The 18950-nt window shown below is 45.6% G+C and overlaps 1 protein-coding gene across 1 annotated transcript in view; it reads left to right on the top strand.

The window, feature by feature from the left end:
* BRIX1 (biogenesis of ribosomes BRX1) overlaps nucleotides 1-18950 on the top strand; it is a 129084-nt gene that overhangs the window by 60702 nt on the left and 49432 nt on the right. The window contains exons 4-7 of the mRNA XM_069627106.1: nucleotides 3062-3132; nucleotides 16353-16402; nucleotides 16509-16582; nucleotides 16665-16715. Of these exons, the coding sequence (XP_069483207.1) occupies nucleotides 3062-3132; nucleotides 16353-16402; nucleotides 16509-16582; nucleotides 16665-16715 (246 nt within the window). The remainder of the gene's footprint in view (nucleotides 1-3061; nucleotides 3133-16352; nucleotides 16403-16508; nucleotides 16583-16664; nucleotides 16716-18950) is intronic.

The raw sequence follows: 18950 nt of genomic DNA, 5'->3' as shown, positions 1-18950 counted from the left end.
TTCGCCAGTGATGGGAGCGTCAATGGTTTGGGCTATGTCCGGGGGCAGGCTCGGGAGGGATATCTCGTTCATGTATTCTGTAATTGCTTGCTCGTGTGATATGGAGTCTGTGGTGTATAGCTTTTCGTAGAAGCTGGCAAAGGCCTCTGGAATGCTCAGGGGTGGGGGGTAGTCTACGTTGGAATTGAGCTCACTTTCTGTAGCTGACACCCATGTTTCTTTACGCTTCCCGCTAAGTCTGGCGGCAAGCAAGGCGTCTGCCTTGTCCCTTTTCTCATATTGTTTTTGTTTCAGGTATTGAAGCTTGCGCACGGTTTGGTCCGCCTCGAGTTGACGCAATTCCTCTCGTTGTTAGCTTCCTCTTTTTTTTTTTTTGGGCTCTGGCGGGGCCGGTGGACTGAGCAATGTCATCTAATTGGGGTATTTCATTTCTGAGCTTGTTTTCTATGAGTTGACGTTCTCTTTTCTTTGCTGCTCCTTCCTTGATGAGTGTTCCCCTCCATGTGGCTTTCCCTGCCTCCCATACCGTGTTCACCGAAACTTCGCCCGTATTGGTCGATGTCCTTCTTGAGTTGGTCTCGGAATATCGGGTCTTTTCAGAGCGTTTTTGTTGCAGCGCCATTTCGAACTTCTGTGTGGAAGCACCATTTGGTTGAGAGTGACTGTGACCATGTCCTTATCTGACCACGTTATAGGTGATATTGTGGATATTGACATCGCCGCAATTAGGTCCGGGATGAGGTGGATGTAGTCGATTCTAGTATATGTGGCGTTGAGTCTGAAAGTTTTTTTTAAACCATGTCTTTAGCAGAACAGATCTCTCCGTCACTCACCGTACAGGGGTGGCCTGGGTTGGCGACTACATCTGTATGGTTGGTGATTTGCTTGAAGAGCTCGGGTTGGAGTCTCCACCCGAGCCTCCTCTCTGTGAGGGATTAAGTTCTTTTTAATGATCTGGCCCTCTACTGGTGAACAGTACAAAGGACCCGATCACTCAAAAGAGCGGGGAGAACATACCGCCACGGTACCAGCTGCAAGGAAAAAAGACTGTAAGTAACCGGTGAATGGTAAGTGGACATAAGCTACAGTCTCGCTCGGGTGTATACCTGATGAGTCCTCCCCCTGATTAGTGACTAGAAACACATAGGCGCGACTTCCTACTTAATGGTACAAGAAAAGAAATGACGGCGTTGTAATCTTAATGATAACTCTTGATGGAATACTCCAAAAGGAAGATGTCGGCTCTTACCAATGAATGTACTGGCTCAACTTCATGGGGAAACGATATAAAATAAGAAAAAAGGGAATTGGTAGGGAAACTAGACCCGGGCGAAATGAGGAGCGCTCTAGTTCCAGGTTGGTGCACGGTCAGCGTAGCGTCCCCTAGTGCACGTAGTAACAACCAACAGGATGAGTGCCAGTACAAGTTAGCTGTTAGGATAGGCAGTCCAGTAGCAACAATAAATGGGTCACAAAATAGGCGAGTGGAGCATTCACCTCTAAAAGGAATCGGAATTTTGGAAAAGGAAAAGGAACACTCACATTACCGGAAGACCGGATGGCGTGTTTGCTGGAGGTGAGTGAAGTCACAGCTGTTGGTAAATGAAGATAGCAGTTGTCAATTTCCAAAGTCTGATACACGAGCTGGGATGCCAATAACAAAAACTTAATCCAAAGCAGTCCGTGGGAGTGACCAAGGGTTTGGTACACGGGCTGGGATGTCAATAACAAACTTGTAATCCAAAGCGGTCCTTGGGAGTAGCAGAGGGTCTGGTACACAAGCTGGAAATGCCAGGGACAGATTCGTAATGCAAGGGAGTCCGTAAACGAAAGCAGGAGTCAGATGACATGGAAAGCAAAGAAGACGTGACTTTGAGGAGTAACTTCAAATAGAAGCAGCGAGGCAAGTTTCACAGCTGCTTAAGTAGGCGGAGTTTCTCCATCGAAGAAAACGTCTGACTGAAGGCGTAGGTCACCGGACACTGGCATAGCAGCTTGGGTAATGTAGTCGCAATACAGGCACCCTCTACCGAATGCCGCCGAAGACGGTTTATAGTGATACATTCGAATGACAATATGTCGAAAGTCATAATGTCGAGGAAAAAGTGGAATGTCTTTTTTTAATTGCTTTTTGTTCAAAATGGGGGAGGGGAATTCCCCCAACCCCCTTTTTTAAATTTTTGTTTGTTTTACCCCTTTTTTTTACTCGCGAAACCCAAAAAAAGTAAATAAGAAAAGAAAACATAAAAAAAATGTTCTGACACTTATTTTTTTTACATTGTCTTTCGACAGTGTTTTCGACTTTTTCACTGCCTACCGCCGAAGACACCAACTTGCAAAAAATGGTGCAACAAAGCGGCGCACACCATGCGGAATGGCCACAATTCTGTGCCCAGTCCCGCGGCGCCCACGAGAGTGCCCATCCAGGAGCATGGGGCAGCCGAACCAAGTGTGACACTAGTGTGGAATACACTTCTGATTTGTCACGTTCCCATTCAGACACAGCACGGCTTTCAGCCGGCATGTTTTTCATTTCCAAACTACAATGCATTTCCATCAATCTGCACCAAGTTTATATAACCAGCATGGACTGGTTTGCACTAAAAGTACATATGGGAATCTATTTTAAATGGATACAGTTTAGTATGCTAGTTTCATGTTAGTTTTATTGCAACTCGGCCCACAACCGTGGTATCGTGGTGCAAAGTGATAAGTGTTCTGTGCATTCCCAATATTGGCATCAATAAAATTCAGCCCGAGTCTCACACATCTCACGCCCTTGTCCCTAGTTAAAATTCACACCTTTGCTAAAATGTTGATGTTGACATGCTGAGCTACTCTTGTTGAAATTCTGAATACATTTCCCTACATGTGCAAAGTCTTCAGTTGATTATTGTACGATTCATTTAAGCTGTTTTATTTCTTAATTGCCTATTGATGTACTTTTAAATTAGTTGTGCAGCACTTTAGCATCAGTTGTTTTGTTGATGTTCTATATTAGGAATGTATAGTTAAATTGCAAGGCATTTTAGTAATTCCCCAACTTTGTTTTGTTGGATAGGTCTGTGAAATGAAGAATTGCAATAAATGCATTTATTTCGAAGCCAAGAAAAAACAGGATCTCTACGCATGGTGAGTACCTCTCATACCCGAGTGCATGCATCCAGCATCTGTCGGTCTCTATGGGTTCCTGAAGTGGATTGGTCATACCATTTCCATGTTTCTATTTCCATTCTTTGCCTGCACGTAGGCCGTGCACGGTTTTCAGTAGAAGCCTACTACTTAAATAAAAATTCGATAAACATCAAGTTTTCACAAATGGCCTTAAACTCACAAGTTCAAAGAATGGTTCAAGGGTTACTATTAACAGTGTTGTGATGCTGGTGGGTGGTGGTGGTCAGGGCTGCCAGACAGTGACTAAAGCGTTCTTCTAGCTGGCCCCTCAGATTCCCCGTATCTCCCCCACCCGGACATCCAAAATATTGTATAACACTATAGATCAGTAAACCCCATTGTCCAAATTGGTCTCTCTGACATGGGTGGGAGTTCCTAAGAGTTGGCCTCTTAGTGTTCCCCCAAATAGTGATCTATACAAGTGAACAGTACCTGTATCTTCAGACTCGCCCCTTCTTTCTCTCCTGCTCGTTCCCTTGTCTCGCCCTTCTTCCCCCATGGTCTCGCCCCGTGTTCCTTCGGTCTAACCTTGTACGGTCGCCTTGCGCCCACCCACCTACTCTCTTCCCATCGCACTTCTGCCATCTACTACGCTCTTGCGCTCACTCACTCCACTACTGTTCATTCTCTCAGGCACTCTTACAGCTGAAATCTTTCCACTTTTCACACACACGACTTCACCTACACTCCTATCCAACTGCTCCAGTGTCCTCAGCGCTCTGTAATCCTCCATGGCTCCCTGCCTCCTGAACTCACCCGGTCACCCCACGCACTCTTTCTCCTCCCACCATTGGTTGCATGTACCACCTGACTGGGGCCAAATGTATTCCTGTTCGCAACCTCTGGGGTTGCACCACTGCTGTCTGAGGATACAAAATCCCTCTTTCGCCCCCTCCCTTCATGTCTGCAACAATTTAGTACAGTCTTTGTTACAGTTTCTGCTGGCAGCGGTGTCGACGCTCTGTTCAATTCAGGCAGCAGTGAGTAGTGAGGCTCTTTATCAGCCTGCCCCCGGAGCATTCACATGGTTGTAGGTGTCATTCTTTTCCTTCCACGTTCTGCTGGGATCCCTCCCCCACGGCAGGACATGCTGGTTTTTGAAGTACTGTAACGAAAAGAGATCTCTTGTTAAAGTGCAGGTTGTGTGCTATTTGGTGTCAAAAGGTTGCACCTGTCACTTCAATCAAGGGACATATAGGAGGGGGGGTTTCTGGTACTGCAACCTCTCTAACTCCTCCATCCTGCCTCTGGAGTAGGACAGGTTCTGGCAATTGCCCTGGTAGGCCTCATACCCCAGGTTGGGTGGGGTCTTTGCTACCACCTGACCGGGTGAAGCCCCATACCTGTGTGTAAAACTAAATCAATTGTACACTAATGAATTCACTGCACAACGTTCAGTGTGCTACATGGTACGTTAGAAATTAGCACCTGCAGTATTGTTGGGTAAGAATAGGTGCAGTCCCACTGTGTGAGATTACACAACACTTAATTTGGTAACCTACCTTTTGGGATAGGTCTGTACTACACAAGTTGGTAGTGTGACTGAGCAGGCCTATTTCAAGAGGGGTTAAATGTGAGTTGTAGAGCTGTACATATGAAATCCGTAAATGCAGGTAGCCAAATAACACTTACACCCAAGGTTTCAGTTATAAATAGATCTGAGGTTGCAGAAAGGAAAGGTTTGTGGAAGGAAAAAGGTTGGAGGTTCTGAGTATGTGTGAGGGCACTTAAATCCCAATGAAATCTAGACAAGCCTTTACCAGCAGTAACAGTCTAAAACAAGTTGCCGCCTATGAGGGACAAACCGTATCAAAGTCAATGGGCTTCAAGTCTTCAGGGAGCCAGGACAGTCAGTCAATTTGAAACAGTCTATGGAGCTCAGGCACTTCTTAGATAAAAGTCTAGTTTGTAGAAAAATCACTTGTAGGGCCACAAGCCGTTAAGCCTGTGGGAAACAGTTGAAATCGGCTCTAAAAATAAGCCACTGCAAATCTCAACTGAGAAAAGCATGATGAGGTAAGTACCCCAAGTCTAAACAGTACCTCTGGTTTGAAGAAGTGGTCCAGCTTTATTCCGTCTTGCTACAGCGGTGCAGACCCGGTGTTCCTGAGCCTCAGTTGTGGGGACAAGAGGAAGGATGTCTGGAGGGCTCCTGCGCTGGTACTTGGGAGGTCATTGGCAGGTACGGGCTCTTTTCAGTTCAGTGGCACTTCGCGGTTTCAGCGCTTGGTAAACAGCACCGTCGTAAATCTCTGATACAGGTTGGGCTTCCTTCACTCCTTGGGTCCTGCACTCTGGTGAGGGGACTCAAGCTCTGGTCGTCCTGGTTCTGAAGGGTCCTTAGACAACTCCTGGAGCTTTCAGACGCTGCACTCAACTACGGATTAGTCGACCCCTGGCATTCGGTTTCGGTTCTTGCAGCAGCGAAGTACAGCCAGTCTGGGAAGATGGTCCAGTGGAGTTCGTCTCGGGGTTAGTTGGTCCCACTAATCCAAGGGAAGAAGTTGTCCCTTCCGGAGCTTCTCTTTCGAATTGAAAGGTTTCAGCACAGCCGCAGGGCTTCACCGGGCAATTCAAAGGTCCAGGAGGATGCAACAAGCTTCGTTCAGTTTCTTCATCGGGTATTTCTCCCAGTGGTCGACTCTACCTCTCTCCCAAAATTTCTCGCATTTTAAGCGGGTTTCTCCCATTCAAGCACAGCCTAGGCTGTCAAATCACACAGCAGGGTGGCTGTCCTGAAGGGCCAGCCAGCTAATCTGGACTGGTTGCATTCCTAGAGACAAAGGACAGGGGAGTTTCAGGACCCTCCCTCACTTCCTGTCCTTCCAGACACACTGCAGCCAGAGGCGGGCTCCAGGGCTGAAGCCTGCCAAAGGCAAAACAAACAAAGGACTCAAATCCGCCTGGACGCTCAGAGTAAAACCCAAGAAAGACCTCAGAAACAGATAATGGGGGGGGGGTAATATACAAATGTTACATGAGAATGCAGGATAAGGGGCTACTAGGTAACTCCCCAGCACTCCACATAAGATGGTGTGTGCTGGAACTACAAAGGGAAAAGATAATAAAAGTCAATTTCACTTTACTATTCTTGCGAACAGTAGTTCAGACAAGAAAAGGTATTTAAACCTTATGAGAAATCTAAAGGATTTTTCTGTGACCCGGCACTGAAGGTGCTGTGTGTCGCCATACAAAAAGTAGATGCTTATCAAGTTTGTCGGACTCCAAAAAACAGCGGAAACACATAATCCAAATCTGGTCAAAACACATAAGTGAGAACAAGGCCTCACTCATTCCTGAAGTCCGGCAAAAGAGCTGGGGGTCTCTAAGGTTGAAGGGAATTAGCACATAAGTGAGAATTACCCCTAACACTCCCCTCCCCCTCACTAAGGAACAGGAGGATTTAATCCACTCCTGGATGAATCTCCTATTACAGGCGGTCATATTTTCTGGAGAGACAATCAGCATTTTGGTGATTACACCCTGACCTGTGTTCTATGGTAAAATCAAACCCTTGGAGGCTGATTGAGCATCTCAACAATTTTGGATTTTCCCCCTTCATGTGCATTAACCATCTCAAGGGTTGGTGGTCTGTCTGAATAATGAAAGTAGAACCATACAAGTATGGCCTAAACTTGCGACAAAGGGATTTCTTCAGTTCTTGTTCAAAAGCCTTAGTGCACTCCTCATTCCACCTGAACTTCTTGGGGGGGGGGGGGGGAATTAGGGTGAGGAGAGCACATTGAAGGGAGAAGCTATGGTCCCATAGTGCTCTAGGAAGTTCCTGTAATACCCAGTGAGACCTAGGAAGGCTCTCACTTGAGTCTGAGTAATGGGGGTGGGCCAGTGTTGTACAGCTTTTACGTTGTCAGGCAATGGCCTAATTTCATCTCCTCCTACCTCATGTCCAAGCTAGACCACTTTGCTCTGACCAATTTCACATTTACTAGCCTTTCGGGTCAGACGGGCCTGTTCCAGAGCCTGCAAAACATATCCTAGGTGGTGAAGATGCTCTTCCCAAGTGGGGCCAAACGCTGCAATGTCATCTAAGTATGCCATGGAGAAGTCCTGTAACCCATTCAGAACTTGATTCACCATCCTCTGAAATGTAGCAGGTGCATTTTTAGTCCAAAAGGCATAACCTTAAACTGGTATGCCTCCTGGGGTGGAGAATGCAGTTTTCTCCTTGGCATTGTATGTCAGAGCTATTTGCCAGTATCCTGAGGTCAGGTCAAATGCACTGAGGAACTTTTGTCCAGCAGCTCAGCTGTCTTGGGTAAAGGGTGGGCATCCGTCGTGGCGACTGCATTAAGAGCTCTATAGTTCACACAGAATCCCAACTCTTTGGTACCTGCTTTTGGCACTAGTACAACTGGACTAGCCCAAGGACTTGTGGATAACTCCATAACCCCAAGATCAAACATCTTCTTGACCTCTTTTACCTGAGCTCTGACATTCTGTAACCCCTGCTTTTGACAGGGAGCATGTCACCAGTGACCATATCATGCTGGCCCCAAGGGGTCAAGCCTGGTGTTAGTGAAAACAGGGAGGCAAACAGAGCCTTGCACTCCTCATGTTGTTGCAGAGTCAAATCTGAAGTTTCACTCCTTCATTTGTCTCATCTGAAGGCTGTCCCCTGAGGGGATCTGGGAGAGACTCACTCTCCTCTTCCTCCTCCTCCTCTTGATCAGAGGCTAGTGGCAAAGCTCCTAGTTCTAAACCTTCAGACGGTTAGTGTTAGACCCTAGGGTCCTCCTTGGGGTTGCCCAAGACCACTAACTATGTGACCTCTCCAGGTTTGTCTACACTCTTGAAGGGTCCAATCCACTTGTCCTGTAAGGCCCTCTGCCTTGTAGACACCATAACTAGATCTAGCCGGTCTGGAGTAAACTCCACCATGCTCGCCTTCTGGTCATGCCAATGCTTTACCAGAGCCTGACCTGCTTTCAAGTTATCAGAAGCTTCTGTCATCATTTTGTGTCGTTCTCCTTTGGAGACCTAAAACATAGTCAGTGAGAAGGAGCACTCTCCAACCCTTCCTTGATTTGGGCCAATGGACCTCTAATCGGAGGACCCTAGAGAAGCTCAAAGGGACTGAAACCAACCCCTTCCTGAGGGACTTCTCTATAAGCAAAGAGAAGGCATGGCAGTAGAAGGTCCCACTTTCTTCTAAGGGGTTCCTCTAAAGCACCAATCATGCTCTTCATAGTTCTATTAAACCTCTCCACCACCCCATTGGTTTGGGGATGGTAGGCTGTTCAGGACTTGTAGGTCACGTCACCATTTTTCCACATGGTTTGCTTGTAGTGGGACATAGAATTGGTCGCCCTGTCTGAGATAACCTCCTTAGGAAAACCAACCCTGGTAAAGAAATACCAAGGAGGGCCTTAGCCACTGCCTGAGCAGTAACAGTCCTCCTAGGTATGGCTTCAGGATACTTGGTAGCACGGTCTACCAAAACCAATATAAATCGATTGCCTGAAGATGTGGGAGGGACTAGGGGACCAACAATGTCAATCCCCTACCCTCTCAAAAGGAACTCCCACCACTTGGAGGTGCGCCAAGGGTGCCACGTTCTTGGCGCCACTTTTGCCAGACCCCATCTTGGGCTAGTAGAAATAAAGATAAATCCTTTCCTTGGTCTTCTTAAAACTAAGTGACCTGCTAGAGGAATCTCATGGGCTAACTGAAAGAACCTGGGGTCTCGCCACCAGAGGCACTACAAGTATTCTGTAGTCCCCTGGGGGTAGACTCAATAGGCTCACTGTAAAGGAGGCCATCCTTCCAGTACAGCTTGTGCTTCCCTGTCACTTGCCCTTTCAGCTGGGAACCTGCCTGTTGACAAGGTCCTTCAAAGGTAGGATACTCTCTTTGACCTCTGCTCAAGTCTAACCTAGAAGCAAAGTCTGCAGCTCGGGATGGTCTTTAGGATCCAGATCTCCAACATAGGAAAGGTCTTCTTCCAGCTCTGCTTCACCAGTAGCTGATTCACCATTCTCTGGATGTTCATCACACTCTGCCTCAGCTGGTGGATGGGTCACAGGTGTGACCTTGGACTGTCCTGGTTTTGTGCACTGGAGTGGTACTTTTCTTCTTTCCTGAGACCTTGGGGTTCCCCTTTGTCTCCTTTGTCCTAGAAGTAGAAGGGTATCCTTCCTGTGGACTGGGAGTTATGGGTACCTCTGTAACCTCCCACTGAGAGTCATCTAAAGTTGCCCCCTTAGCAAATCTAGTTTGCTCCTGCTTCCTTTTACTGGGAGGCCTGGGGGTTTGCTTGATAGAGTTTTAAGTCCCTCCCCAACATGACTCTCCCAGGCACCTCACTTTGTACACTGACGGGAATCCTCACAGCCATATTGTTGCACTGGATGAGAGCTGGTAGTATAGGAACCACCTGGAGTGGGCCTCCAGCAAGCTTAGTGGGACCTTTGGGTGCCTTAGCAACATCCTCCGGCTTGTAAAAAGTTTCATCCACTACTGTAATGCTGGCCCCAGTGTCTCTAAGGCAGGGGACTCCTTCCATTCACAAGTACACTGTCCTTGTAGTATTCTTTGGTGTTGTCCGGAATAGAGTAATACACATCTACATTCTGCTGTTCCCACAGACCCAGGGAGACTAAAACACTGGCTGAGACTCCAATGGGGTCTTCAGCCAATAAGTTTCCACTTGCCATATGTACTTCTTCCTCAGGGATGAAGGCTAAGGAGGCAGTGTGGACCCCTGAAGGTTTACCTTTGCATCTGGGATCCCCTTTTACATGCTTGACCACCAAGCATAACATTTAACAATTGTTTTGTGGAATGGTGGACTTCTGCTGACCTCCCTCTGGTTTAGCACCAGAGGTTTCACTAGACTGACCTGGTTTCCTATGGGGTTTACCATTCTTCTGTTTGTGGCCCTCTTTTGGGTGGTTGGAATTTGAGTTATCTTTTCCATCTTTCTTGTGCTGCTTCCCCTCATCCTTTTTGTAAGTGGCCCCAGAATCTTTGTGAGTGGCCCTGTTGGCAACCCACAAGTCGGCAGCTTTTGCTAACTTCTTGGGATCAATCTCTTTTGAGTCAGCCAAGTGCTGTCTCGGCTCAGGGGAGCAGACCTCAAAAATGGACTCTAACAAAAGTACACTACTCATTCCTTCAAAGGAGTTCGCGCTGTAACCCTCAACCCAACCATCTAAGCTTTTCAAACCTTCACACGACCAGGTAGCACAAGGGGTACCATCAGTCTTTTGAGGGTCCTACATTTTTTAACCCCTTAAGTGCCAAGGGTGAGGTATCTCGTCCTTGGGATTACGTCCCTGTTGCCAAGGACGCGATACCTCGTCCTTGGCACATAAAGGGTTCATGAAACAGAAAATGTTAGACTGCATTGAATGGCGAAATACCAAAATCACCAAAAAAGCCTTGGCACGGGTGGGAAACCCATGGCAGTTAAAAGGTTAAGGTACTGGGAAGGAGTTTTCCCAAATCTGGCTATCAAAGCCAGCTTCACATTCTCATACTACTGTCTTTCAAGTTAACTCACATCCAGTACAGCATCCGTTGCAACCCGGGGAAGCCTGGAGAAAAGTCAAGGATTCAGCCAATTCTCTGTGACACCCTGAATCCCACGGTTTCATTCAAATGCACCAAACCAAGCCAAAATATTAAGTTTCATATCATACATACTCGCTACTTCTTTAGGCAGGCAATGCCTCTTGGGACTGGAAGACACAGAGGACTCTGGGGGAAGGTTTCAAGAGACAATTTCTTCATTTCATGTTGCATTTCCAATTTCCTGAGATTGATGTCCTGATGTTTGGCTTCAGCTTGAGCTTGCAACCTTTTAAATTCCAATTCAAGTCTGTTTCTCAAGAGACACATATTCTGGACTTAGCGATGGACCTTGTGGGGTCCCAGTGGACATAGGTTGAGGCAGAATGTCCTGCTGAGGCAAAGAGGGGCTCCTATCCTGGGATATCTCTCTCTCTCTCTCTCTCTCTCTCTCTCTCTCTCTCTCTCTCTCTCTCTCTCTCTCTCTCTCTCTCTCTCTGACTCTCTCTCTGACTCTCTCTCTGACTCTCTCTCTGACTCTCTCTCTGACTCTCTCTCTGACTCTCTCTCTGACTCTCTCTCTCTCTCTCTCTCTCCTCTGACTCTCTCTCTCTCCTCTGACTCTCTCTCTCTCTCTCTCTCTCTCCTCTGACTCTCTCTCTCTCTCTCTCTCTCTCCTCTGACTCTCTCTCTCCTCTGACTCTCTCTCTCCTCTGACTCTCTCTCTCCTCTGACTCACTCTCTCTCTCCTCTGACTCTCTCTCTCTCTCCTCTGACTCTCTCTCTCTCTCCTCTGACTCTCTCTCTCTCCTCTGACTCTCTCTCTCTCTCCTCTGACTCTCTCTCTCTCTCCTCTGACTCTCTCTCTCTCTCCTCTGACTCTCTCTCTCTCTCCTCTGACTCTCTCTCTCTCTCCTCTGACTCTCTCTCTCTCCTCTGACTCTCTCTCTCTCCTCTGACTCTCTCTCTCATCTGACTCTTCTAAGACATTGGAGTTGGACTCTGAATTATCATCCTCATTATCAATGTCCACATTCCCTTGGTTAGTAGGTGTGGCTGGCCTACTACCCAAACTTTGGTGATTCAACAACCTTGTAATCCACTCCTTTTTCTTTCCTTTAATAGGGAGATTCCTGACTTTACACATTTCTTTCAGATCTACTGTTAAAATGATCAGGGCTTCCGGCTGAAGTTATCCATATTAGGCATGTTATAATTGCTGTTCTGATGGAGCTTAGCCTTGTGAAGCTTTTAGTTGAACAAAAGCAAATACTCATTGTAACAACTCTACAATAGATCCTCACCGCCTGCCACCAGTGTTAGGCAAGATTGTATGCAGTACTTGTGGGAGACTGCACCGGCCTTGTCCTCTTTTTGAAATAGTTAACCCAGCCTTTGGTATAAGCACGTACTACACAAGTTGGTAGTGTGACTGAGCAGCCAGGCTTATCTCAAGAGGGGCAATGTGAGCTGTAGGGTTGTAACAGTTTCACAGTGACGGGTATCCAAGTAAACGCTTGCACTCAAGGTTTCATGATATTATTTATTTAAGTCGGTTGAATAAGCCTTCTTTAGAAGGGAGCAAATATATGTAACACAATAATATACTTCAAAAATACACTCTGTTTCAATAATCAGTAGATGCCCATTTGGGATGGCACACACTCCTACACCCTGAGGTGACTTAAATAACTGGGACACTGTGGACATTGATATAGCACTGGCACAATTAGAGCAATACTGAAGTTTGTGCCAAAAGGAAAAGATGAGGGAATATGACAATGGTTAACAAATATTATTAAGAAGGCAAGTACTTTTTGAACCCTCCAATGCAAAGTAAATGACCCTTTCCCAGCTATACAAGTTATCTAATGTGTGACTTTTGTTGAGGGATAGTTGAAGCACAAAGTCAGAGGTAAGAAGAATCTTTCAGGAAGCCAGGCCAGCCAATGTTAATTGAGAAAAAGTCTAGGTGAGCTGAAGCACTTCTTGTAGGTAGGTCAAAAGTCTTCTACAAAGTTTTTAAAAGTCTTTGTAGAAAATGAAATCACTGTAGGGCCACAAGCTGGGAGGCTTGTGGGGGGCAAAGCTGCAAACAACTCGGCAAAAGCAACCAAGACAAGTCTCATCTGAGAGCTAGCAAGACTACACAATAAGAGGTAAGCAACCCCTTAATTTACAGTACCTTTTGGTTTGAATAAATTGGTTCCAGCTGGCTTCTGTTCCAGTGTACGTCTGCAGATGCTGTTGTTCCTGGGCCTCGGTCATGGGCACAAGGAGGACGTCTGGCACTCCTGCATTATAAATTGCAGGTTGGCGACAGCAGCAATGGGCAAACTTCAGATCAGCAGCACTTCGCGGTTTCAGCTTCTCGCGGCTCTCGCAAGTAGCATCACTACGGTTCTCGTATAACTTTATGGACTTTGCATCTGGGGTCCAGCACTCTGTTAAGGTGGCTCCTGCTTGGTCAGTCCTGCTTCATGGGAATCCGGAGGATCTTCCTGGAGCGTGGGTCCGACTGAAAAACGATGCACTCGATCCTGGTGTTCCTCTCCCTGGCAATCTGTTCCTGCAGCAGCAATGGAAATAGAGCCAGCTCTGAGAGGATGTCCAGACGAGTACGTTTTGGGGTCGACACGAACCCAAGGGCAGAAGTCGTCCGTTGCGGGGCTTCACTGGGCAAACCAACGGTCCAGGAGTTGCAGCAAGCGTCTCTGCTAAGTTATTCTTTGGATTCTTTCATCCAGTGGTCGACTCTGCCTTCCATGCCAAAAGCCTCGCCTTATATTTAGGTTTCTCACATTAATTCGCAGCATAGCTGTCAGTCAAACAGCAGGGTGGCTGTCCTCCAAGGACAGCCATCCAGCCAATCCCCTTTGGGGACATTCCTGTAACCAAGGGGATTAAGCACAGGGAGTTTCGGACACCTCCCTCGCTTCCTGCCCTGCAGACACGCTGGAGCTAGAGGCGGGCTTCACTAGTGAATCCCGCCAAAGACAAAATGAACAAAGGGACCAAACCTGGTTTTTGGCGCGCAGAGTAAATGTCAGGAAGGACCTTTCCAAAATGGGCAATGGGAAATGTAAACCACTGCCACCGCCCATTAATTGTAGAACGAGTAACATAAAAATGTTACATGAGAATACAAAGTAATCCCTCCAGCACCCTATTGTAAGATGGTGTGTGCTAGGTCTAGAAAGTTGCAAAATGTAAGTAAAGTCAATTTCACTTCACTCCTCTTGGAAACAGTAGTTTAACCAAGAGAAGGTATTTAAACCTTTGGGAAATCTGAACGACTTCCCTGTCTCACTGCACTCAAGGTGCTGTGTGACGCAATGTAAAAAGATGCTTATGGAGTTTCTCAGATTCCAAAACCAAAAGGAACAGTGTTCAGATTAAAGACAAATGCATGAGAGAGTGGGGGAAAAAAGTCTCACTCTCTCCAGGTTGAGAAATTAAGTCCTTAAGTCCAGCAAAAAGTGCCGGAGGTCTCGAAGGTAAGTGGCACATTTGTGCAAATTCTCTCTAACGGTGTTCAAGACTGGTAGAGTGCATGTCTTCCAGCGATCGAAGTTTGGGTCGAGAGGCAAGTCAGTAACTGGATGCCGCAAAGAGCAGGTAAGCGGTTCGAAGATCGTAGAGTACCAAAAACAGCACGGCGGGTCCTGAGATGACTTGAAATTAATACCAGTCCAGCTGGATTGGGCAGTCTGGGCTGCTATCAGATTTTTGAGTTGCGGCAGGCTCAACCTGTGGTCTCCGGGAACAATGAGTTCTTTATTCTGCACCTCCTTTTCCAAGAATATTGTTTGGCACTCACAGGTGGGTCCTTCACCTCCAGTGACCAGTGAATGGCCGTGGTCCACAGCAGTGCGACCCTCCAAATATGCCCCTTAGTTGGGTAGAGAGAAGAGCTTTCCTCTACCTTCGTAACCTGTGTCTTTACCTCCATGGCAGAGGACTTTGGAAAAGACTGTATCCGCAGCAGAGTTCTAGCTGAATCCTTGTCTTGAAGTCCAAACATGACTTCAATAAGGTCAGGGTTTCCCCTTGCCGTCCCCCTCCCCCCCCCCCTATAAAGGCATAATGCTACAGAGATGAGTCAAAAACAAGCCTACAGCATCCTTTTGATGCAATTCCAGGTTGGTGGGATCCCTCTTTGGACCTAAACCTATTCTCTGGCTACTCTACCACCCCCCTCTGTCCCATGTCTGCCTACTTCAAAAGGACTCCACTGATCATTACCATGGCGTGCAAGTGCCTTTGTCAGGGCTGTCTTTAGAATACCGTTTCCATGGTGACCTCCTGGGGATAGTTCCTGTACTCTGAAGGAAGGTGTCGGCTAACTCGGGGTGATAAGATTAAAAAAAAAAACTACCTGGTTCAAGTTTCCACATGGTTGTTTGGCGGAGACACCCAGGGAAGTCAGCTGATACACAGCAGCCCTATCGTGACTGGAGCACTACTGACTAGCTAACAACATGACTGTCAAATTCTGTGACTGTATAATTGTGTGATCCCAGTAGCTGACATGCCATAACCAGTCATGGTTTATATTTAGTTTAACCTGCCACCAGACAGACAATGGTACACTATTAGATGGTCAAAAAGCCATTTCTGCCTGTAACGTTGTGCTACAGTAGTTTTTAGGGATTGAATCTCTGAACCTGCACTGCCACCATGACAAGGCAGCTTCTGGAAACCGTCACAGCAAGGGTACATGAGTGCACTATGATTTTGGCATGGAGCATTATGAAGGAGGGGGGGGGGATCCGATTAGAAGACCTCCCTTTCAGAAACCAAACTACCCACATCATTTTATTCATAAAATCCAAACTACACCAGCTATTCCAACAGCACCAGATGGCATTCTGTCACACTGCTCAGTAAATGGGGTATTTGTGTGGTGTATATTGATTGCAAACAATGGTGCTGTGTGAATGTGAGCGTGGAAGGGAGCTTGAGTTACACACAGCCACCTACCCAGCTATTCTACACTCATGAATGTGTTAATGAGTCGTGTTTAACTGGCACAGAGTCCTACTTGCTGCTGCAAAATATGTGGAACAATATTCAGTGGCAAATCTTTCAGCACCATTCCTGGGTGAAGCCCTAAGTGTGCAGGTGATCTGTTTTTTAGAATGTTCGGCTGTTGACCTTGCTCAAGAGTATTTATACCTTCTTGTGGTGATCAAAGTGAGAAAAAGCACCTGCTGAAGTTATGTTTCTGTAACTTACATAGCATGACTTTATGGTTGCAATGCAAATAAAATGTAAGTATTGGGAGATTGAGCACTGGCATTATGTGGCTACTTCCTGTGGTGCCAGTTAATGTCCTGAAAGTGTGATTTCTGAACTGGGTGAACTCTTAATTTATTTTGTCAGTACTTTGTATCAAAAAAGGAATTGCACTATAACATATGTGGTCCCAACCACAGACCTGTATGTTTTTAAACCGGGTGCTGTCAGTTGTTCATATTTCCAATAACTTGAATGTAAATGTTTCCCTTCCCGCTTTCAGTGGTTAATGAAATATCAGGGTGATTTTAACTTGTTTCTGATATTCTATTTGGTAATTTATTCCCGTCAGTAGCTAATAATTATGGATTCACTCCACTATACTCATGCTTTGCCTCCTTATATTGTAGGTTTTCAAATTCTCCAAATGGCCCGTCTGCTAAATTCCTAGTTCAGAATAGTAAGTGCAAACACCTCACGTTAACCTCTTCAGGTCCACTCAGATAAATACTGTGGCTGGGCTGGAGCCCTGCAAAGGCTAATGTTCTATTTCTGTGTTATCCTAGTTCACACGCTAGCGGAGCTAAAGATGACTGGAAACTGCCTCAAAGGTTCCCGACCTCTTCTGTCTTTTGACCCGGTAGGTTCTTATTTTTATGGTTATCCTGCCTATTGGGCTGTTGGTAAAACAAGTGCTCTAATGTTGTTTTATTTCTTTTCAGATCTTTGACAAGGAGCCACAATATGCTCTTTTGAAAGAGCTCTTTATTCAGGTTGGTGGTTGTGTCTATTCTTTGCTAATCGACCCATGTCTTGGTGCATCTACCCAAATTAGTACAAAGCTGGGACTTCTCTATATTCATGTCTATTTTCACAAGTGCAGCGGATTCATGCGGGGAGCTGTATTGGCACCATGTATGTCCATGATGAAATCTCCATCTTGTAAACTATGTCAAGAGCTTGCTTATCTAGTCACTTGTGAACTACTAGCACATAAGGTGTACTTCCAGGGCAGCATTCTGTGGTGGGATTGCTTTGAAGGGTCAGCTGATGTATAGTCACTTTTTAACCTAAGCTTTTGAAATAACCAAAGAGGCACTGGGGGAAGGGGTGCAGTAACTTTAATGTGATCACATTGTCTTCAAAAGCAGACCTTGCCCACCTTTTTTGGGAGACTGAACAAGGGATTTTCCATTTCTTTTTTTTTCTCCTTTTCTGGTTTCCTTTGTTTTCCAAAAGCTTATGTACACTAGTTTGTTTTCTTTGCGAGTTCTCTTCTGGTCTTTGATTACTTGGAAAGGTCTGTTGTAAATGTCTAATTGTTTAGTGTCCAGATCTGAGTGGTTCTTGGTAAACTGCTTCTTTGTCCTCCTGGAATGCTGTGCCATTGTACGCTAGTTATTTGAAATTGGTCATTTGTATTCTCATTGACCAGGTACCTGGTCAATGAGTGTGTGTGTGTGTTTATTTTTAAAAGATTTATTGTATTGTTGCAAAAGTGTGGGTTTTCATTCTGCAAGAATAAAGATTGTAATGGGAGCAAAAGTGCTATCTGTTTATGGTAGTTTTACTTTATGAACATCCGTCTCGCCCAGATGTGCTTTTTCAAAGCTAAATTTAAGGAAACATTGAATAACTTGTGTTCTGACAAACTAGAAAATGATGCGCAAGAGGGAGGAGAACCTTAGGAGAGGGGTGGGGGTCACAAAATGTGTATTTATAGAAAAGAAAATGTATAAATGAAGGCATTGAGAACCATAAGAAAATGGATCAATTGCCAGGCTCAAACTAAGTTATGTAATTTGGTTAATCGGTTAAGCAAACTGGATTTGTTGGGAAAATCAGTGTTGCCTTCAAACTACTGTACCATAATCCATTGTTGTGCCGGTAGTTTTATAAGAGAACATACATTGTATGTTCAAAGAGCTCATGTATGCACACCAAAATACAGTAATGTCAAATTGTAATGTAAAGCTGAGGACTACAAAATCAGAACTCTCATTAAAACATGTCCTAATATTTGTGTGGTACCAACGGTGATCGTAAATTAGGTTTCTCATGCACTACTTCCAAACTGAAAAGAAATTAAGTACATCTAACGTGTGTGTGTGTATAGTTATGATTAAGTTGCTAAACCCATAGGAAGAGCACTTTTGGGCGGCTTATAACTTTGCTCCCCATCGACGAATCCTCATCAAACTTTGCAAAAAAAAAAGCATATGGCACTCTCTGAATATTTATGGAAAGTCTGGCGAGGTTTCGTCAAGGGGGGCAAAGTTATAAGGGGGGGTACCACATTTTTTCCATAGACTTAATGGGGGAAAAACTTTACTCATGCCTACAACCCAAACCGCTGGATGGAGTTTCACCAAATTTGCGGCAGGAGTGGCGGCTTGGTCCCGAATTTGTTAATTTGGTGTAAATCTGTACAATAGTTTTTATTAAAACAAGCAAAATGTAAGTCAAAGAAATTAGTGATATCTGTGTCCTGTGAGCAGACCCATTTCCGTGTTAAGTCCGCGGACAGGACTCTGATTGGTTTAGAGGGTAACGTGGAGTCCACGGATATCGGACGCGCCCACTGATTGTATGGTGAAAAGCGTGAAGTGCATCAGATTTTTTGATATGCCCGTCATCTTGGATTCGCGACCAGTGTCCGCAGACATCGCAGTAAAAACATATTAAACACAACTTCTCAAATAATCTCTGGGGAATTGAAGGGTGATGAGGATGGGATGGGATATGGCTGCAAGAAGCAAAAAACAGGCGTTTTTCGCTGCAAAAGTTTGCAAACAGTCTTTTCACTCCTAAAAGTACACCACACTTCCGTTCTTTCTCCATTATAAAACGTCCATTATTCTTTTATATATACATACATTTGGTTCTAAATAAGAAAATTGAGAATTAATGGCAACTAATGCCTTTGGGTTGCTTACCACAGATTTTATGCAAATCGCAGCACAAATACTATGCATTTGTTTGACTGCATAACATCACCCTTTAACATT

Source organism: Ambystoma mexicanum, chromosome 6p (genome assembly GCF_040938575.1).
Source record: "Ambystoma mexicanum isolate Mex_15411 chromosome 6p, UKY_AmexF1_1, whole genome shotgun sequence".
Taxonomy (NCBI): Eukaryota; Metazoa; Chordata; class Amphibia; order Caudata; family Ambystomatidae; genus Ambystoma; species Ambystoma mexicanum.
The sequence above is the reverse complement of the archived record's forward strand: the minus strand, read 5'-3'. Positions and strand labels throughout refer to the sequence as shown.